The sequence below is a fragment of the Aethalodelphis obliquidens genome, unplaced genomic scaffold (genome assembly GCF_003676395.1).
Source record: "Aethalodelphis obliquidens isolate GAN/ISIS:26980383/991018 unplaced genomic scaffold, ASM367639v1 scaffold24, whole genome shotgun sequence".
NCBI classification, from domain to species: domain Eukaryota; kingdom Metazoa; phylum Chordata; class Mammalia; order Artiodactyla; family Delphinidae; genus Aethalodelphis; species Aethalodelphis obliquidens.
In genome coordinates, this window is record NW_020837968.1 from 25,488,571 (window position 1) to 25,512,075 (window position 23,505).

A 23,505-nucleotide genomic window follows, 5' to 3' on the forward strand; every position below is an offset into this window, starting at 1 on the left:
CAGGACTTTGGCCTCAAAAACATTCCTATATCATAGAATTTATCAAATTGTTTCATAATTATTTATTCCTCTGTTTATAATTTGTCTTTGTTTTTCCATTACCTAGCACAGTTCCTGGTATATTGTGTGTGCATGATGTATGTTTGTTGATAAATGTTGTAAATAGTGCATAATCAAGTTATATCACAAAGAATTTTACTGGACCCAAACTGATGCATGGAGTTAACATTTGAATACCTCTTTTCATGTCCATGCTTTTGTATACATTATATCCTTGGCCTTGAAATATCCTCACCCTTGTCAGCTTGATAAACTCCCTCCCATGCATCAATTCAAATATTGTTTTCTCTTAAAATCTTCCCCAGTATTTCCTCTGGCAAAGAGATAAGTACTTCCTTCATTGCATTCTCCAGCTCCCCAAATACAGCTCAGTTTTAGCACTGATCACATTCTTATAATTATTTGGTTACATGTCTGTCTTCTCCTTCAGACTATGAGATCTTTGTCAGAATTGCAGGCAGAGGGAACAGCAATATCAAAGAGGCCAGTTTTTGTTTTGTTTTGTTTTGTTTTTGGGTTTTTTTTAATTTTTAATGAAATATAGTTGATTTATAGTGTTGTGTTGGTATCAGGTATACAGCAAAGTGATTCGGTTATACATATATTATTTTTTCAGATTTTTTTCCCTTATAGGTTATTACAAAGTATTGAGCATAGTTCCCTGTGCTATTCAGTAGGTCCTTGTTGGTTATTTATTTTATATATAGTAGTATATATATATTAATACCAAACTCAGAATTTATCACTCTCCCCCTTTCCCCTTTGGTAACCATAAGTTTCTTTTCTATGTCTGTGGGTCTATTTCTGTTTTGTATATAATTTCATTTGTATCATTTTTGTTAGATTCCACATATAAGTGATATCATATGATATTTGTCCTCTGTCTGGCTTACTTCACTTAGTATGATAATTTCTAGGTCCATCCATGTTGCTGTAAATGGCATTATTTCATTATTTTTTATGGCTGAGTAAATATCTGAGTAAATACCACATCTTCTTTATACATTCATCTGTCGATGGGCATTTAGGTTGCTTCCTTATCTTGGAGATTGTAAATAGTGCTGAGTAAATACCATATCTTCTTTATACATTCGTCTGTCAATGGACATTTAGGTTGCTTCCTTATCTTGGAGATTGTAAATAGTGCTGCTCTGAACTTTGGAGTGCATGTATCTTTGCAAATTATGTTTTTCTCCAGATATATGCCCAGGAGTGGGATTGCTGGATCATATGTCAGTTCTGTTTATAGTTTTTTAAGGAACCTTCATACTGTTCTCCATAGTGGCTGCACCAACTTACATTCCCACCAACAGTGTAGGAGAGGTTTTTTCCTCTACATGCTCTCCAGCATTTATTATTTGTAGAATTTTTGATGATGGCCATTCTGCCTGGTGTGAGGTGATACCTCACAGTAGTAAGCAGTCTTGATAATATGACAATGAGATTAGATTTTATAGTCTGTTGTCTTCAAATTGGAGTATGCATACTGCTAGAGGAATATAAACTCTTTCCAATGGCTCTGCAAGGATAGGTTTATGAGAATCAGTTTCTAAGTTCTCAGCTTCCATTTGTATTCTTCCTAGAAATCATACTTACTATCCAGGCACTCCCTTTTTCAATCAGCTTTCTCCCGCTTTACACAGAAAGGCAAGCTCCTAACCTTTCTCAGATAAACTTTAACTGTGGAGTATTACCAGTGGGGGGCGTGGGAGGAAAATTCAGGATGGCAAAGGGACAATTTAAAATATTGATGAAGATCTTGATGAAGTGAATGACACTCAGGTTGTTTCCAATTATTTGTTTTAATAAAATTGAATGGTAGTTGGTAAATAACTAAAAATAACTTTTGAAAATAAACACTGATTTTTGGCACATAAATTCAGAAGAGTTTAAGTAATTCAATATAGAAACATATTCTTAAAATTAATAAAAATTGACTGTAATAAAACTTCCATTACCATCTGGATTTATATATGATCAAGAAATCTCTCTTTAACTTCAGAAAGAAGAAAAATAGGAGGAGAATTTACCTTACATTATTTTGGCATGGGTAATAATAACCATGGATAGATATATTCTTTGCAGTGAGGGACAGCTGTATTTATCATTTTGATATATGTATTTGTAATTTTTTCTTTTTAATATTTAACAAAATATTTTGATCAATTGTATGCTGATATAAATTGTAGTGAAAACATAATCTATAAGACAGATTTTCTTAACACTTAGAGGCTTACTATCCAGAAAATTTTAAAATCAATTTCCAAATATATTTTTGTTGAAGAAAAGAATAAGGGAAATAATTTAAAATCTTTCACCATATGAATATATTACACTGGGATAAAAATTTTAGGAGAGAAGAATATCAGAACTGCTGAACAATTATCAACTGGAAGACACTGGAACTCACCAAAAAAGATACCCCACATCCAAAGTTTCAAAGGAGAAGCTGCAGTGAGATGGTAGGAGGGGTACAATCACAATAAAATCAAATGCCATAAGCACTAGGTGGGTGACTCACAAACTGGAGAACAGTTATACCACAGAAGTCCACCCACTGGAGTGAAGGTTCTGAGCCCCAAGTCAGAGGTCCCAAACTAAGCATCTGCAACAGGAGGAGGAATTCCCAGAAAATCAGACTTTGAAGGCTAGTGGGATTTGATTGCAGGACTTTGACAGGATGGGGGGAAACAGAGACTCCACTCTTGGAGGGCACACACAAAGTAGTGTGTGCATCAGGACCCAGGGGGAAGGAGCAGTGACCCCATAGAAGACTGAGCCAGACCTACCAGCTAGTGTTGGAGGGTATCCTGTAGAGGTGGGGGGTGGCTGTGGCTCACTTTCGGGACAAGGACACTGGCAGCAGAAGTTCTGGGAAATACTCCTTGCCATGAACCCTCCCAGAGTCGATCATTAGTCCACCAAAGAGCCTGTAGGCTCCAGTGCTGAGTTGCCTCAGGCCAAACAACCAACAGGAAGGGAACTCAGCCTCACCCATCAGCAGGCAAGTGGATTAAAGTTTTACTGAGCTCTGTCCACCAGAGCAACAAACAGCTCGACCCACCACCAATCCCTCCCATCAGGAAGTTTGCACAAGCCTCTTAGATAGCCTCATCCACCAGAGGGCAGACAGCAGAAGCAAGAAAAACTGCAATCCTGCAGCCTGTGGAACGAAAGCCACATTCACAGAAAGACAGACAAAATGAAAAGGCAGAGGACGATGTACCAGTTGAAGCGATAAGATAAAACCCCAGAAAAACAGCTAAATGAAATGGAGGCAGGCAACCTTCCAGAAAAAGAATTCATAATAATGATAGTGAAGATGATCCAGGAACTTGGAAAAAGAATGGAGGCAAATATCAAGAAGATGCAAGAAATGTTTAACAAAGACCTAGAAGAATTAACGAACAAACAAACAGAGATGAACAATACAATAACTGAAATGAAAAATACACTAGAAGGAATCAACAGGAGAACAGCTGAGGCAGAAGAATGGATAAGTGACCTGGAAAACAGAATGGAGGAAAATCAATGCTGCAGAACAGAATAAAGAATAAAGAATGAAAAGAAATGAAGACAGACTAAGAGACCTCTGGTGTAACATTAAATGCACCAACATTCACATTACAGGGGTCGCAGAAGGAGAAGAGACAGAGAAAGGACCAGAGTAAATATTTGAAGAGATTATAGTCGAAAACATCCCAAACATGGGAAAGGAAATATCCACCAAAGTCCAGGAAGTGCAGAGAGTACCAGGCAGGATAAACCCAAGGAGAAACATGCCGAGACACATAGCAATCAAAATTGATAAACATTAAAGACAAAGAAAAATTATTAAAAGCAACAAGGGAAAAATGACAAATAACATACAAGGGAACACCCATAAGGTTAACAGCTGACTTCTCAGCAGAAACTCTACAAGCCAGAAGGGAGAGGAATGACATATTTAAAGAAATGAAAGGGAAGAACCTACAACCAAGATGACTCTACACAGCAAGAATCTCATTCAGTTTCCACGGAGAAATTAAAAACTTTACAGACAAGCAAAAGCCAAGAGAATTCAGCACCACAAAACCAGCTCTACAACAAATGCTAAAGGAACTTCTCTAAGTGGAAAACACAAGAGAAGGAAAAGACCTACAATAACAAACACAGAACAATTAAGAAAATAGTAATAGGAACATACATATCAATAAATACCTTAAATGTGAGTGTATTAGATGCTCCAACCAAAAGACAGGGGCTTGCTGAGTGGATACAAAAATACGACCCATATATATGCTGCTTACAAAAGACCCACTTCAGACCTAGGGACACATACAGACTGAAAGTGAGGGGATGGGAAAAGATATTCCATGCAAATGGAAATCAAAAGAAAGCTGGAGTAGCAATACTCATATCAGATAAAATAGACTTTAAAATAAATAATGTTACAAGAAACAAGGAAGGACCCTACATAATGATAAAGGAATCAATCCAAGGAGATATAACAATTATAAATATGTATGCATCCAACATAGGAGCACCACAATACATAAGGTAACTGCTAACAGCTATAAAAGAGGAAATCGACAGTAACACAATTAGAGTGGGGAACTTTAACACCTCACTTACACCAATGGACAGATCATCCAAACAGAAAATTAATAAGGAAACACAAGCTTTAAATGACACAATAGACCAGATAGATTTAATTGATATTTATAGGACATTCCATCCGAAAACAGCAGATTACACTTTCTTCTCAGGTGCACACAGAACATTCTCCAGGATAGATCACATCTTGGGTCACAAATCAAGCATCAGGAAATTTAAGAAAATTAAAATCGTATCAAGCATCTTTTATGACTGCAACACTATGAGACTAGATATCAATTACAGGAAAAAAATATAAAAAACACAAACACATGGAGGCTAAGCAATATGTCACTAAATAACCAAAATATCACTGAAGAAATCAAAGAGAAAATCAAACAATACCTAGAAACAAATGACAATGAAAACACGATGATCCAAAACTTATGGGATGCAGCAAAAGCAGTTCCAAGAGGGAAGTTTATAGCAATACAACCTTACCACAAGAAATAAGAAAAATCTCAAATAAACAATCTAAACTTACACCTAAAGGAACTAGAGAAAGAAGAACAAAGAAAACCCAAAGTTAGTAGAAGGAAAGAAACCATAAAGATCAGAGCAGAAATAATGAAATAGAAATAAATAAAACAATAGCAAAGATCAATAAAACCAAAGGTTGGTTCTTTGAGAAGGTAAACAAAATTGGTAAACCTTTAGCCAGACTCATCAAGAAAAAGAGGGAGAGAACTCAAATCAATAAAACTAGAAATGAAAAAGGAGAAGTTACTATAGACACCACAGAAATACAAAGCATCATAAGAGACTACTACCAGCAACTTTATGTCAGTAAAATGGACAACCAGGAAGAAATGGACAAACTCTTAGAGAGGTATAACCTTCCAAGACTGAACCAGGAAGAAATAGAAAATATGAACAGACCAATCACAAGTAATGAAATTGAAACTGGGATTAAAAATCTTCCAACAAACAAAAGTCCAGGACCACATGGCTTCACAGGTGAATTCTATCAAACATTTAGAGAAGAGCTAACACACATCCTTCTCAAACTCTTCCAAAAAATTGCAGAGGAAGGAATGCTCCCAAACTCATTCTGCAAGACCACCATCACCCTGATACCAAAACCTAACAAAGATATTACAGAAAAGAAAATTAGAGACCAATATCACTGATGAATATAGATGCAAAAATCCTCAACAAAATACTAGCAAACAGAATCCAACGACACATTAAAAGGCTCATACACCATGATCAGTGGGATTTAGCCAGGTATGCAAGGATTCTTCAATATACACAAATCAATCAATGTGATACACCATATTAACAAACTGAAGAATAAAAACCATATGATCATCTCAGTAGATGCAGAAAAGGCTTTTGATAAAATTCAACACCCATTTATGATAAAAATTCTCCAGAAAGTGGGCATAGAGGCAACACACCTCAACATAATAAAGGCCATATATGACAAACCCACAGCAAAAGTCATTCTCAGTGGTGAAAAACTGAAAGCATTTCCTCTAAAATGAGGAAGAAGACAAGGATGTCCACTCTTGCCACTATTATTCAGCATAGTTTTGGAAGTTTTAGCCACAGCAATCAGAGAAGAAAAAGAAATAAAAGAATACAAATTGGAAAAGAAAAAGTACAACTTTCACTGTTTGCAGATGACATGATACTATACATAGAGAATCCAAAAGGTGCTACTAGAAAACTGCTAGAGCTACTCAATGAATTTGGTAAAGTTGCAGCATACAAAATTAATGCACATAAATCTCTTTCATTCCTATACACTAATAATGAAAGATCAGAAAGACAAATTAAGGGAACAATCCCATTCACCATTGCAACAAAAAGAATAAAATACCTTGGAATAAACCTACCTAAGGAGGCAAAAGACCTGTACTCAGAAAACTATAAGACACTGATTAAAGAAATCAAAGATGACATAAACAGATGGAGAGATATACCATGTTCTTGGATTGGAGGAATCAGTATTGTGAAAATGACTATACTACCCAAAGCAATCTGCAGATTCAGTGCAATCCCTATCAAATTACTAATGGCATTTTTTACAGAACTAGAACAAAAAAATCTTAAAATTTGTATGGAGATACAAAAGACCCCGAATAACCACAGCAATCTTGAGGGAAATAATCGAAGCTGGAGGAATCAGAGTCCCTGACTTCAGACTATACTACAAAACTACAGTAATCAAGACAATGTGGTACTGGCACAAAAACAGAAATATAGATCAATGGAACAGGATAGAAAGCCCAGAGATAAACCCATGCTCCTATGGTCAACTAATCTATAACAAAGGAGGCAAGGATATACAATGGAGAAAAGACAGGCTCTTCAATAAGTGGTGATGCGTAAAATGGACAGCTACATGTAAAAGAATGAAATTAGAACACTCCCTAACACCATACACAAAAATAAACTCAAAATGGATTAAATACCTAAATGTAAGACCAGACACTATTAAACTCTTAGAGGAAAACATAGGAAGAACGCTCTTTGGCATAAATCCCAGCAAGATCATTTTTGACCCACCTCCTAAAGTAATGGAAATAAAAACAAAAATAAAAATTTGGACCTAATGAAACTTAAAAGCTTTTGCACAGCAAAGGAAACTATAAACAAGATGAAAAGACAACCCTCAGAATGGGAGAAAATATTTGCAAATGAATAAATGGACAAAGGATTAATCTCCAAAATATATAAACAGCTCATGCAGCTCAATATCAAAAAAAAAAAAACAACCCAATCAAAAAATGGGCAAAAGACCTAAATAGACATTTCTCCAAAGAGTACATACAGATGGCCATGAGGCACATGAGAAGATGCTCAACATCACTAATTATTAGAGAAATGCAAATCAAAACTACAATGGGGTATCACCTCACACTGGTTAGAATGGGCATCATCAGAAAATCTACAAACAACAAATGCTGGAGAGGGTGTGGAGAAAAAGGAACCCTCTTGCACTGTTGGTGGGAATGTAAATTGATACAGCCACTATGGAGAACAGTATGGACGTCCCTTAAAAAACTAAAAATAGAATTACCATATGACCCAATAATCCCGCTGCTGTGCATATACCCAGTGAAAACCATAATTCAAAAAGACACATGCACCCCAATGTTCATTGCAGCACCATTTACAATAGACAGGTCATGGAAGCAACCTGAATGCCCACTGACAGATTAATGGATAAAGAATATGTGGTACATATTTGCAATGGAATATTACTCAGCCATAAAAATAATTGAAAATGGGTCACTTTTAGAGACGTGGATGGGCCTAGAGACTGTCATACAGAGTGAAATAAGTCAGAAAGAGAAAAACTAATATGGTATATTAATGCATATATGTGGAATCTGGAAAAATAGTACAGATGAACCTGTTTGCAAGGCAGAAATAGAGACACAGATGTAGAGAACAAATATAAGGACATCAAGGGGGGAAAGTGGGGTGGGGAATGGTGGTGGTGGGGTGAATTGGCATATTGGGATTGACATATACACTCTAACATGTATAAAATAGATAACTAGTAAGAACCTGCTGTATAAAAAGATAAAATGAAAATAAATAAACTGCTATAAAAAATTTTTAAGGGAAAAGCAGAAGGGAAGTATGAGTTTAAATGATTAATCATCTACATGTGTGGGTTTTTGTGTATAGACATGTAAGTATATATATATGCAAATATAGATACAAATATGTTTATGGAATTACTAACATTTATGAATCATTGGATATATTTAAAGAGTAAAGTAATATATTTTTCAATGTTTATGTTGCTGAGTCCAAGCTCATAGTGCTCACCGCACAACAGACCAATAAATTGAGAGATGAGTTTTTGGGACAAGAAATAGTGACTTTATTTGAAAGCCAGCAGACTGAGAAGATGGTGAACTTGTGTCCCAAAGAACCATCTTGTCTGAGTTAGAATTCAGGCTTCTTTTATACCAAAAGGGGAGGGAGTAAAGTCAAACCTTTCCTGGTTCCAGTCAGCCTCTGGAGGGGATGTGTTAATTTCTTCCTTCCTGCAGTCATTCACAGGTAGGCCTAGTCAGGATGTTTCCTGTGAGCTAAACAAAGTTATTTTAGTTTAATGCTCATTACCTGGAAGTCAGTGTTCCCAGAGATGGGTCATTATGTACTGTTTAAGCTTATAGGCAATATCCCTTTAGTGATTAACTTGTAATAGAATACAAAACGTTCTTCTCTATTAAAATTATATTTACATTGCATGAGTCTTTAAACTTAAGGTAAAAAGAATTTAAATATATCTCTTTAAAAATGTGAGAGTATACATAGTTTCTCAAAATTCTATTAGGAAAAACACTAGAAAAAAGATTGAAGACCCCTATTGTGGACCACAGACAGTGACAGAAGGCATGGTCAGATGTGTACAAGCCTGGTAATGACTAACATTTCTACCTCTCCACATGTCTGGAGTCTTAGAGGTTCTTACACGAATTCAAAGAGGATTGCTTTGCCTTTGTAGAAGTTCTCCTTCCAGTCAGAAATGCCCTCCCTGATACTTTTTGTTTCTTAACACCTAGTCCATCTTTTCAGATCCAACTTAACTTTTACCTCTTCATGAAGCCATCCCCAAAAAACAATCCAGTGGGATTTCATTTTTCTGGTTTGTTGTTGCACAATAAACTTAACATATGATTACGTATCATCTTACATTGCCCATCTTACATTGCCCTTAAATGTTGCATATGAGTTAGTCTTGGCTTTATAAGCATATTGTAGTCCCCTTGAAGGTAGGGACCACATGTCTCTGATTTCTCCTACAAGACCTACTCAGCAGAGTAAGAGGCACTTAATACATACATGATCAATTCACAGCTTTATAGGGGGAGCAGGGACATCACACTAGCCCTATAGAAGTTGTAGGGTAATAGAAGTTGCCCTGTAGTACAATAGGCTGTGTAACAACAAAATCAAGTTTTGAAGTTAGTCCTGGGTTCTCAAAATTGTCTCCACCATCTCTTACCCTCTGGAGCCATGGACCTCTTTTTCCAAAACAAAGGAATACTATATATAGAGTGATTACCATGGGGCTTGACTCATAACTGATGCCCAGTTTGCAACAGTCACCTTCCCCTTTCCTGCCCATAGTGTCACCTGGAATAGAGAATTAGGCTTAACATCAGTTAAAAAGTACATGTAACATTGTTGTAAGATTATCCGTGCATTTTCATCCTCCTGGGGTGTGATCTGGGAATCAATTAGAATATAGAAAGTAATTTGGACTCAGGATTGAAATTCGCTAGTAAAAAAAAAAGAGGCTGACATATATTTTGCAACAAAGGGATGTAGTTTAGGTCAGTTCAAATGGGTCACCATCCAAGACTAAGTCAGTGTGACTAAGCCTGCTACTTATATATACCCGTGCTGTTGGGAGGGCCTGAGGAATGCAAGGCTTGCTCTCTCTAGGTCTGTACTAACTGGTCATGGTACTGAATAATAGCAACTGAATTCAGGACTTGAAGCCCATTGTGCTTGCTAAGACACAATTATGGTCAAAAACTATATTATATTTTTTTAAATTTCTTATTGCTTTGAACTAAATAATAAGAAGGGAAAATTCAGTAAACTCCTGTGTTCTTACATCACAATATTGGCTCCCGATTTCAGCTCTGAGCACAATGAGGTTTTTCCTGACACCCTGTCCACATTTCCCTTTATGCCCTCTCCTGCCTCACCTCACATTATTCTCTATCTCTGCACCGTCTCGTTCCTTCATAGCACTTCACTAATTTACTTGTTTTGCTTTTTGGTTTGTTATTATCTCTTCTCTTTTACCCACTGGACTGTAATATGTTCCACAAAACCTTGTTTCACTCACCACTTCACGTCAATTTTCTAGCACCGTTATTGACACATGCAGTTAATGAATAAGCAAATTAATATATGAAATATATAAATTATTGAGTGAATAAATTGCTCTCTCGGGAGAGGCAGAGAAATAAATGAATAATCTTGTTAAAGCCTATTTGTTGCAAAATAAAAGTATAGATGAAGACACAGGAGCACAGAAGACTTCCATCTCTGTCAGCAGTCTTGCATGTGAAAGTTCATAGGCTGACGCTGCTAGTAGGTAGGTTAGGACAGTTCTTGTGTAATTTTACCATCACTTTGGTCAGTTCACATTTGTGGAACCCACTTTGACTTTATCTCTATAGCCGAGTCAGATACCTGAGAGAAGTCAAAACCAAAAGAGACTTTTTTTTTAGTGACTCTTCTTGAAATGCTCCAGAGTTTCTCTTTGGCAGAAAATTTAACACAACAGCTGTACCATTGGGTTAGAGCTGATTTTAGAGCTTTTATTTTTGTCCTGCTATAACTCACATGCCATTTTCCATTCCACATTTTCTTTATGAGTAAACATGTTTCCAACTGAGTTTCCTGGGGACTGTGAGGCGTTATCTCTATTAAGGTATTTTGGCTTTTAGAGCACCTTGTTGGTTCCAGATACTCTGTAAGGTATTGCCAGCGGAGAATGTATTGCTCTGTTCTGCCTGTCTTCTCCCACAACCCCACAGTGCCGTGCTATGCTGTCCCACTTTCTCTTCTTGCAGGTATTTTTTCCATTATCACCCTAACTACACTGGCCTGTGAACGTTATATTGGCATGATCCATAACAGAGTGATCAGTTTTTCCTGGGCCTGGAGGGCCATTACGTACATCTGGCTATACTCACTGGTGAGGTCAGGGTCACCTCTCCTGGGCTGACACAGGTATATCCTGGATGTGCATGTACTAGGCTGTGCTGTGGATTGGAAATCCAAGGACACCAGCGACTCCTCCTTTGTGCTTTTCTTATTTCTTGACTGCATGGTGGTACCTGTGGGTGTCATTGCTCATTGCTATGGCCATATTTTATATTCCATTCAAAAGGTAAGTTGAAGAATATGAATGCCTCTCCTCCAAATTGTGCAGGGTAGAAAATTTTCTGTGAAAGAAAATCATGCTCTTCCCCACAGCTGATACAGCTCTAGGGGACGTCCCACTTGATAAAATTTTGCACTGTGAGTCACTCTCTGAAAAGATCAATGAGGAATGGCATTTACTCTCCCTTCCTCACTCTTTAAACTAGAAAAAGGAAGGAAAGGCGTTCTGGGCAGACAAAATCAATAACAACCAAAAAAAACCCTACATCTTCAAGCATTATTAGAATTTAAGAACTCTAATAAAGGGAATTCCACACTTCCCATAACTTTATTCATCCAATAGTCACATAAACCTACTAGAGAATGGTACAGATATTTTGTCTGGAAATCAGTTTTGAGTCATAAAGGACAAGAACTGACCACAGCAGGTTTCCTGTTAGGTGCTAGCAAGAAGGCGTCTGAAGTAACAGACTGGGGCACACTTCATATTCCAGTTTCTAACTTCAACCATGTACGTTTTCCTTACTCACTGCTTCTTCCTACTCTTTTCTCTCACCAAATTCTCCAGTCTCTTGCTCACTCTGCCAACCCCCTCTAGCTTTCACCTCTTTTAAATCACTTAGCCACATGCATTATTTTAAATCATGCCCCATTATCCTTAACTTTCATGTTCCAACATTTTTTATGCACATTCATTTTGAAAAAAATCAAATCCCTTGTTCAATCCAACTCTTTGTTTTCTGCATGACTGTAGCCAAACTACAATAAGTTGAAGAAAAACCACATTGGATTCCCAGCACCCACATTCAGCAAGCAGTGAGATGTCCTCTTAGCAGTGTCTAGCAAACTTTGGATCCCTAGATGGTCCACTCTCTATGCAGTTGCTATTACAAATCCTCAATTCTCATTTTACTCTCTTGCCCTACTATCCTCCCCTCCTTATTCTTATCAAACCGTCATGCTTCTTGTTTGTTTGGCAAAATAAAGCAATTACCAAGAAATTCCTTAACTCTCTGCCTCCCTTTATACAAACTTCTAGGTACCTACTCATTCTTTTTTTTTTTTAATATCTTTATTGGAGTATAATTGCTTTACAATGTTGTGTTAGTTTCCACTGTACAACAAACAAGGTGAATCAGCTATACATATACATATATCCCCATATCCCCACCCTCTTGCACCTCCCTCCCCCTCTCGTTATTCCACCCCTCTAGGTGGTCACAAAGCACTGAGCTGATCTCCTTGTGCTATGCAGCAGCTTCCCACTAGCTATCCATTGTACATTTGGTAGTGTATATATGTCCATGCTACTCTCTCACTTCGTCCCAGCTTCCCCTTCCCTGCTGTGTCCTCAAGTCCATTCTCTATATCTGCATCTTTATTCCTGCCCTGCCACTAGGTTCATCAGTACCAATTTTTTAGATTCCATGTATGTGCATTAGCATACAGTGTTTGTTTTTCTCTTTCTGACTTACTTCACTCTGTATGACAGACTCTATGTCCATCCACCTCATTACAAAAAACTCAATTTTGTTCCTTTTTATGGCTGAGTAATATTCCATTGTCTGTGCCACATCTTCTTTATCCAATCATCTGTCAATGGACATTTAGGCTGCTTCCATGTCCTGGCTATTGTAAATAGTGCTGCAATAAACACTGTGGTACATGACTCTTTGAATTATGGTTTTCTCAGGGTATATGCCCAGTAGTGGGATTGCTGAGTCATATGGTAGTTCTATTTTTAGTTTTTTAAGGAACCGCCATACTGTCCTCCATAGTGGCTGCACCAACTTACAACCTCACCAACAGTACAGGAGGGTTCCCTTTTCTCCACATCCTCTCCAGCATTTATTGTTTGTAGATTTTTTGATGATGACTATTCTGACCAGTGTGAGGTGTTACCTCATTGTAGTTTTGATTTGCATTTCTCTAATGATGAGTGATGTTGAGCATCTTTTCATGTGTTTGTTAGCAATCTGTATGTCTTCTTTGGAGAAATGTCTATTTAGGTTTTCCACCCGTTTTTGGATTGGGTTGTTTGTTTTTTTGATATTGAGCTGAATGAGGTGCTTGTGGATTTTGGAGATTAATCCCTTGTCGGTTGCTTAATTTGCAAATATTTTCTCCCATTCTGAGGGTTGTCTTTTCATCGTTTATAGTTTCCTTTGCTGTGCAAAAGCTTTTAAGTTTCATTAGGTCTCATTTGTTTATTTTTTATTTTATTTCCATTACTCTAAGAGGTAGGTCAAAAAGATCTTGCTATGATTCATGTCATAGAGTATTGTGCCTATGTTTTCCTCTAAGAGTTTTATAGTGTCTGGTCTTACATTTAGGTCTTTAATCCACTTTGAGTTTATTTTTGTATGGTATTAAGAAGTGTTCTAATTTCATTCTTTTACACGTAGCTGTCCAGTTTTCCCAGCCCCACGTGTTGAACAGCCTGTCTTTTCTCCATTGTATATTCTTGCCTCCTTTGTCAAAGATAAGGTGACCATATATGCATAGATTTATCGCTGGGCTTTCTATCCTGTTCCATTGATCTATATATTTCTGTTTTTGTGCCAGTACCATATTGTCTTGATTGCTGTAGCTTTGTCATATAGTCTGAAGTCAGGGACTCTGATTCCTCCAGCTCCATTTTTTTTTTCCCCTCAATATTGCTTTGGCTATTTGGGGTCTTTTGTGTCTCCATGCAAATTTTAAGATTTTTGTTCTAGTTCTGTAAAAAATGCCATTGATAATTTGATAGAGATTGCATTGAATCTGTAGATTGCTTTGGGTAGTTTAGTTATTTGCACAATATTGATTCTTCCAATCCAAGAATATGGTATATCTCTCAATCTGTGTCATCTTTGGTTTCTTTCATCTGTTTCTTATAGTTTTCTGAGTACAGGTCTTTTACCTCCTTAGGTAGGTTTATTCCTAGGTATTTTATTCTTTTTGTTGCAGTGGTAAATGGGAGTGTTTAATTTGTCTTTCTGGCCTTTCATTATTAGTGTATAGGAATGAAAGAGATGTGTGTGCATTAATTTTGTATGCTGCAACTTTACCAAATTCATTGATTAGCTCTAGCAGTTTTCTGGTGGCATCTTTAGGATTCTCTATGTATAGTATCATGTCATCTGCAAACAGTGACAGTTTTACTTCTTTTCCAATTTGTATTCCTCTTATTTCTTTTTCTTCTCTGATTGCCATGGCTAAAACTTTGAAAACTCTGTTGAGTAACAGTGGTGAGAGTGGGCACCCTTGTCTTATTCCTGACCTTAGAGGAAAACTTTTCAGTTTTTCACCACTGAGACTGATGTTGGCTGTGGGTTTGTCATATATGGCTTTTATTATATTGAGGTAGGTTCCCTCTATGCCCACTTTCTGGAAAGTTTTTATCATAAATTGGTGGTGAATTTTGTCAAAACCTTTTTCTGCATCTATTGAGATTATCATAAGTTTTTTATCCTTCAGTTTGTTAATATAGTGTATCACATTGATTGCTTTGCATATATTGAAGAATGCTTGCATTCCTGGGATAAACCCCATTTGATCATGGTGCATGATCCCTTTAATGTGCTGTTGGATTTTGTTTGCTAGTATTTTATTGAGGATTTTTGCAACTATGTTCATCAGTGTTATTAGCCTGTAATTTTCTTTCTTTGTGACATCTTTGTCTGGTTTTGGTATCAGAGTGAAGGTGGCCCATAAAATGAATTTGGGAGTGTTCCTCTCTCTGCTATATTTTGGAAGAGTTTGAGAAGGATAGGTGTTAGCTGTTCTCTAAATACTTGATAGAATTCACCTGTGAAGCCATCTGGTCCTGGGCTTTTGTTTGATGGAAAATTTTTAATTACAGTTTCAATTTCAGTACTTGTGATTGTTATACACATATTTTCTATTTCTTCCTGGTTCAGTCTTGGGAGGTTGTACATTTCTAAGAATTTATCCATTTCTTCCAGGTTGTCCATTTTTTTGGCATATAGTTACTTGTAGTAGTCTCTCATGATTCTTTGTATTTCTGTGGTGTCAGTCATTACTTTTCCTTTTTCACTTCTAATTCTGTTGATTTGAGTCTTCTCTCTTTTTTTCGTGTTGAGTCTGGCTAATGGTTTATCAATTTTGTTTATCTTCTCAAAGAACCAGATTTACTATTGTTTCCTTCATTTCTTTTTCATTTAATTTTGATCTGATCTTTATGATTTCTTTCCTTTTGCTAATTTTGGTTTTTTGTTTTGTTTTGTTTTGTTTTGTTCTTCTTTCTCTAATTCCTTTAGGTGTAAGGTAAGGTTTTTTGTTTGAGATTTTTCTTGTTTCTTGAGGTAGCATTGTATTGCTATAAACTTCCCTCTTAGAACTGCTTTTGCTGCATCCTATAGGGTTTGGGTCATCATGTTTTCATTGTCATTTGTTTGTAGGTATATTTTGATTTCCTCAGTCATCTCTTGGTTATTTAGTAGCATATTGTTTAACCTCCATGTGCTTGTATTTTTTACAGGTTTTTTTTTTTTCCTGTAATAGATATCTAGTCTCACAGTACTGCGGTTGGAAAAGATGCTTGATATGATTTCAATTTTCTTAAATTTACTGAGGCTTCATTTTTGACCCAAGATATGATGTCTCCTGGAGAATGTTCCATGTGCACTTGAGTAGAGATTGTATTCTGTTATTTTTAGATGGAATGTCCTATAAAAATCAATTAAGTCCATCTGGTCTACCATGTCATTTAAAGCTTGTGTTTCCTTATTTATTTTGTGTTTGGATGATATGTCCATTGGTGTAGGTGGGATGTTAAAGCTGCCTAGTATTATTGTGTTACTGTTGATTTTCCCTTTTATGGCTGTTAGCATTTGCCTTATGTATTGAGGTGCTCCTATGTTGGATGCATAGATATTTACAATTGTTATATCTTCTTCATTGATTGATCCTTTGATCATTATATAGTGTCTTTCCTTGTCTCTTGTAATAATCTTTATTTTAAAGTCTATTTTGTCTGATACAAGTCTTGATACTTCAGCTTTCTTTTTTTTTTTTTTTTTTTTTTTGGCTGTATGTGGGCCTCTCACTATTGTGGCGTCTCCCGTTGCAAAGGACAGGTTCCGGACATGCAGGCCCAGCGGCCATGGCTCATGGGCCCAGCCATTCCACAGCATGTGGGATCTTCCCAGGCCGGGGCACAAACCCATGTCCCCTGCATCAGCATGCAGACTCTCAAGCACTGCGCCACCAGGGAAGCCCTTCAGCTTTCTTTTGATTTGCATTTGCATGGAATGTCTTTTTCCATCCCTCACTTTCAGACTGTATGTGTCCCTAGGTCTGAAGTGGGTTTCTTGTAGACAGCCTATATACAAGTCCTGTTTTTGTATCCATTCAGCCAGTCTGTGTCTTTTGGTTGGGGCATTTAATCCATTTACATTTAAGGTAATTATTGATATGTATGTTCTGATTACCATTTTCTTAATTGTTTGGGGTTTGTTTTTGTAAGTCTTTTTGTTCTCTTGTGTTTCCTGCCTAGAGAAGTTCCTTTAGCATTTGTTGTACAGCTGGTTTGGTGGTGCTGAATTCTCTGATCTTTTGCTTTTCCTTAAAGCTTTTGATTTCTCTGTAGAATCTGAGATCCATTTTATTTTGAATTTTATTTTATTTACTTATTATACATCAGGTTCTTATTTGTTATCTATTTTATACATATTAGTGTATATATGTCAATCCCTATCTCCCAGTTCATCCTACCACCCCCCCACCCCCACCACTTTCCCCGCTTGGTGTCCATACATTTGTTCTCTACATCTGTGTCTATTTCTGCCCTGCACACTGGTTCATCTGTAACATTTTCTAGGTTCCACATATATGCATTAATATACAATATTTGTTTTTCTCTTTCTGACTTACATCACTCTGTATTACAATCTCTAGATCCATCCACGTCTCTACAAATGACCCAATTTCATTCCTTTCTATGGCTGAGTAATCTGAATGAGATTCTTGCTGGGTAAAGTAATCTTGATTGTAGGTTTTTCCCTTTCACCACTTTAAATATATCTTGCCACTCCCTTCTGGCCTGTTGAATTTCTTCTGAAAGATCAGCTGTTAACCTTATGGGGATACCTTTCTATGTTATTTGTTGCTTTTCCCTTGCTGCTTTTAATATTCTTTCTTGTGTTTAATTTTTGTTAGTTTGATTAATATGTGTCTCAGCATGTTTCTCCTTGGATTTATCCTGTATGGGACTCTCTGTGCTTCCTGGACTTGATTAACTATTTCCTTTCCCATGTTGGGGAAGTTTTCAACTCTAATCTCTTCGAATATTTTCTCAGACCCTTTCCTTTTTTCTTCTTCTTCTGGGACACCTATAATGTTGGCACACTTAATGCTGTCCTAGAGGTCTCTGAGACTGTCCTCCATTCTTTTCATTCTTTTTTCTTTATTCTGCTCTGTGGCAGTTATTTCCACCATTTTATCTTCCATCTCACTTATCTGTTCTTCTGCCTCAGTTATTCTGCCATTGATTCGTCTAGAGTATTTTAAATTATAGTTATTGTGTTGTTCATTACTGTTTGTTTGCTCTTTAGTTCTTCTAGTTCCTTTTTAAACGTTTCTTGTATTTTCTCTATTCTATTTCTGAGATTTTGGATCATCTTTACTATCATCACTCTGAATTCTTTTTCAGGTAGTTTGCCTATTTCCTCTTCATTCATTTGGTCTTGTGGGTTTTTATCGTGCTCCTTTACCTGTAAGAAATTTCTCTGTCTTCTCATTTTGTTTAATTTACAGTATTTAAGGTCTCCTTTCCCCAGACTGCAGGGTTGTAAGTAGTTCCTCTTGCTTCAGTTCTCTGCCCTTGGTAGTGGGTTGGTCCATTGTCTTGTGTAGGCTTCCTGATGGGAGGGATTGGTGCCTATGTTCTGATGGGTGGAGTTGAGTCTTTTTCCTCTGATGAGCAGGGCCATGTCAGGTGATGTGTTTTTGGTGTGTCTATGAGCTTAGTATGACTTTAGGTAGTCTGTGTGACGATGGGTGGCCTTGTGTTCCTGTCTTGTTTGTTGTTTGGTGTGAGACGTCCATTGCTGGAAGCTGCTGGCAGTTGGTTGGAGCTGAGTCTTGGATTCAGATAGAGGTCTCTGTGAGAGCTCTTGGTAATTAATCTTCCCTGGGACAGGGAATTCTCTAGTGGTCCAGCATCCTGGACTCGGTGCTCCCACCCTAGAGCCTCAGGCCCGACATCTGGTCAAGGGACCAAGACCCCACAACTCACTCGTCCTGACAATAAAGGTAATTTAAAAGACTAACAAAACCCCAGACAAATGGTGAAAAGTAAAATAAAACAAACAGAAACAGAAACAAGGAAACATGCACACACACAAAAGAAACAAAAACAGAACCAAACAAAACAAAAAGCAAGAGAACAAGCAGACAAACAAAAGAACCCAAGCACAAAATGGAGCAATTAAGAAGAAAGCTGACAAAAACACAAAACCAAAACACAAAAGCAAAGCAGAGTGCCAAGTGAAGAATGAAGCAAAGAAACAAAACAAACCAACAAAAATGATTAAAAAATAAAAAGAAAAGAAAAAGGGGAAAGAAGACAGAACAACAGAAAGGCAATGTAGAAACAGAAATATAAAAAAAATAAAATAAAATGCAAAATTAAAGAAAAAAAAAAGACAAACAAAACCCCCGAGAAATGGTAAAAACAAAATCAAATAAACAAAAACAGAGACAAGGAAACGCACACATGTAAAAGAAACAAACACAGAGCCAAATAAAACAGAAAGCAAGAGAACAACCAGACAAATAGAAGAGCTCAAAAATGAAATCAAACAATTAGGATTAAAGCTAACAGAAACACATAATCTAAAAACAAAACCAAAGCAGTGTGCCAACTGAAGAATGAAGCAAGGAAACAGAACAAACCAATAAAAATTATTTTTAAAAAAATAATAAAATGAAATAAAAAGGGAAAAATCACAGGACAACAGAAAAGCAAAGAAGAAATAGAAATATTTAAAATATATATATACATATATATACTGAAGAAAAAAGAAAAAATAAGGGAAAAGAACACAGAACCACAGAAAAGCAAAGTAAAAATAGGATGTATAAAGAAAATTTTAAAAATATGTTATGAAACATGGAGATCCCAAGAGACTAAATTAAAAAAAGAAAAACAACAAAAACTCCACCACCAAATAAACAAACAAAGAAAAACCAAAAAAAAAAAAAGCTGGAACCAACAACAGAACAAACTGAAACATAATAAAATTAATAGTAATAATTATGTTTCCCTGGGGTCTCCGCTGTGTCCTTGCACATGCCATGAGCCACAACCCACCTCCACCTCCCGAAGAGGCTCTCCTGTGCCTCTGAGCTGGTCTCTGGATGTGCTGTGGGCCCTGTGGGGACTACTCAGGCTCTGATCTGGTCCAATTCTTGCATGTGCTTACCCCAAAAGTCCACAGCTGCGAGAGCTAGACCGTTTTCACTTGTGGGAACACTCACTGTCTACTCAGATATTCCATAGATGCAGGGTCTACCTAGATGATCACGGGTATTTAATTTGCAGCTTGCACAGCTGATGGAAAGATTTTTGATCTTCTTCCTTAGTCACCCCATCCAGCTTTGGTTTTATCCCCACCTCTGTGTGTGGTCCACCAACAGGAGTCTGGTCCTGAGGCTGCCTTGGAGCCCTTGGGTCTATCCCTGTGAGGACCAGGCACAGAGGTGGTATGACTGCTTGGATCACAGGAGTCCCAGTGGTGCCAAATTCCCCCACTCATTCTTATATCCCTCTCTTCAGTTGCAAGGGAATGGGAGAGGTCTCTCAGGACCAAACTGATCCTAGATTCTTGTTTTCTTCCTCACCCCAATCTCTGCCTCAGGGACCTCTCTCAAGTAATAATTTTCTCTTTTACTCATATATTCAATCTCTCCCTCAGTACTGGCTCTTTATCTGTAGCATACAACCATGATAATTTAATTCAAAAGCAAAATATACTCTCAACTCCCTCTAGTTATCAGTTTATTTCTCTCCACATCACTGCTAACTCAAAGAACCATTGGTGGCTTTTGGTGCTACATCGTCACTCAATAAGCATTCATTTGACCAATATTTATTGAGCATCTAAAATGTACCAATTATTTACTGTTATGGGCTGAATATTTGTTGTCTCCCCAGCATTAATGTGATGGTATAGGAGATGGGGCCTTTGGTAGGTAATTAGGGATATATGAGAATGGGATCACGAGGGTAGGGCCCTCATGATGGGATTAGTACCCTTATAAGAAAAGAAAGAGAGAGCAGAGCTCTCACTCTCTCTCTCCACTGATAGGAGAACATAGAGAGAATTTGGCTATCTACAAGCCAAGAAAAGAGGCCTCACAATGAAACCTACCTTACTGGTACCTTGATCTTAGACGTCCCAGTCTCCAAGTCTGTGAGAAATAAATTTCTATTGTTTAAGCCACTCAGTATTTTGTTATGGAAGTCCAAGCAAAGGCAATTACTAATCTCTAAGGATACACAGTGAATAAGATATAGCCACTGCCTCAGAGTCTGTAGTTTAGTAAATTCACATATTTATTCCTCAACCCATTGCAAATTGGTGATTCCTTCTTCTACCACACTCTCACAGAAACAGCCTTATTAAGGTCATTGATGGTCTCCCAAATGTTAGAGCCATTGGACACATTTCAATCTCTTTTTTTCCTGGCATCTGTGGCATTGAGACTTGTGGCATTGTTGACAGCTCCTACTTAATTGTGAGTTTCTGCTCTCAGTGTTTCTAGGACCCCATTCTCTTTTATCTTTGTTGCTGACTCTCTGGGCCCCATCGTCTCATGTCTCCTTCAAAGGCTTCTTTTCCTTGGGCCTCCCCAGCATTCTATGCTTAGCTCTCATCTCATTCTGTCACTGACCAGGGTTCTTGGCCTTCCTTAATCAATAGAAATTGATGAGAGGACAGATAAGAAATTCAGGCAAGGCTTTATTGGGGTCCCTGCTACAGCAGGGAGGAGAAAAACAAGTAACAAGTTCCCTTGTTCGCTTCCTGAGGCGGGGCCAGCTGGTTCTTTATATGGGGTGAGGGTAGGAGTGGGCCCAGAGATGGGCTAAAGGGGTGGCTTAGGTGGTTTGCCCACCCCTTTGGTGGTGTTGTGTGCAGGGGGCATGCTTTTGCTCTTGACACCCTGCTTTTGCTCCCGGCTCTTCAGAAGTAGCAGTTGGGTTTTTGGTCTTTTTGTATCTCATTGTCCATAATTTGCCCCAACTGCACATGCATGCAGTTAATTTTAGTCCCTTATAGTTTCTTTGTATTTTGTTGCTTGAGGAGACGTGTGTCCAGGTGCAAGCACTGCAGCAAAGGGTCCCGGGTCCCAGGTCCCAGCCTGTCTCAATACTACGCAATAAACATGGGCAATCTCATATATTGGCAGTATTTTCCTTCTAACAATAGCATGGTGACTTTGAAATTCTACTTCTGATCCAGGTTGTTCTTATGACCTCTATCAGATCCTCATAGTCAATTGCCTATTGAATACCTCCATGTGGATAGTCCACAGACTTGTCAAATTCAACATGTGTGAAGATGAATTGGTCATCTTTCCCCCCAAGTCTCTACTCCTCCATTCCCTTTCTTAGTGAATGGTCATCACTCCTATCTACCTAAGCCAGAAACTAAGGGGTAATCTTTGACTATTCTTCATCCATGTCTCCCTCACACCCAAACAATTATCAATTTTTATCTATCGAACCTCAAATATATTTCCATATATCTATTTTGTCCTCTCAATTTTTTTGCCTGCCAGACTCAATTCAAAAGGATCTTAGTTTTCCTTTCTTTATTCTTGCCTTCCTCTAATCCATTCTCTTCATACTGCCACCAGATTAATTGTCCTCAAATGAAAATTTTCTTATGTCACTACCCAGCCTAAAATCCTTTAAGGGTTCCATTGCCTTCATGATTAAAAGAAAGGCCCCTGAGCTGACTATGAGGTCCTGTGTGGCCATCTCTCATCTGCCTGTCCAGTCTGATTTTTTTACATTCCCTCCCTCTTGCCACCTCAAGCTTCAGTCAACTACAGTATTTCTTGTCCCCAGAAATTGACATGTTCTTTTACCTCTTTGCCTTAACCCTGGAACATTCTGTCTCTCCTCCTTGTCTAAACTCCTCCTCACCTCGGAAGGCTGAGATCAGGATCTGTTTGCTCTTATCGACCTCTGAATTTGTTACCCCTACTGCGTATTCCCATAGCCCTCTCCGATCACCTCCCTCATGGCATGTTATCACCTATGGAAATGGTATATTTATGTGCCTGTCACCCTCACCAAATAGTGAATTCCTCAAGAGAAGAGACCCACTCTTATTTATTTTTTCACCTATAGCTGGAACAGTACCTACATGCAATAGGGACCAGTGACTATTTTTGGAAAAAATTTACAAAGGGTTTAGGAAAGGGGAGTGGTGAAAGTACAAAGAGATTTGACTACTGACTGTGCTATAAACTCAACACAGAGCTTGGTGCAAGGAATTGCTTCTATTTCCTTATCCAGAGAGGTTATTTGTAATAGCAATAGAGACATAGCTACTCCCTTGAGAAGGACTCACAGTAAAGTCTTTGAAAAACCTACAGGTGTCTGAATCACCAAGCACTAGGCGTTGCCATTTATATAGGCAAAGAACACCATTAGAGGTAATACTGGGGGATTTGTCTTAAGTCGTTCCTCCTTTAGGACAAATTTGTGTATGTATCAATACTTTTGCTTTATCCATAACAATTTTGAAAAATATCCTCAAATGATTGGATAAAGGGGGCAAGACATAAAGTAGAGCTCTTTATTTGGAAAATAAGCAGAGTAAAGGAATTGAGAATGATGAAACAAAGAAGCCAAAGAGATAAATGAAAAATAATCATGGAAACATCACATATACAAACCCAAATAATCTGAAACTT

The 23,505-nt window shown here is 37.6% G+C and overlaps 1 protein-coding gene across 1 annotated transcript in view; it reads left to right on the forward strand.

Moving 5' to 3' along the window:
- The window catches only part of OPN3 (opsin 3), a 59,176-nt gene that overhangs the window by 30,568 nt on the left and 5,103 nt on the right, over positions 1 to 23,505 (forward strand). The window contains 1 exon segment of the mRNA XM_027122479.1: positions 11,259 to 11,578. Within this exon segment, the coding sequence (XP_026978280.1) occupies positions 11,259 to 11,578 (320 nt within the window).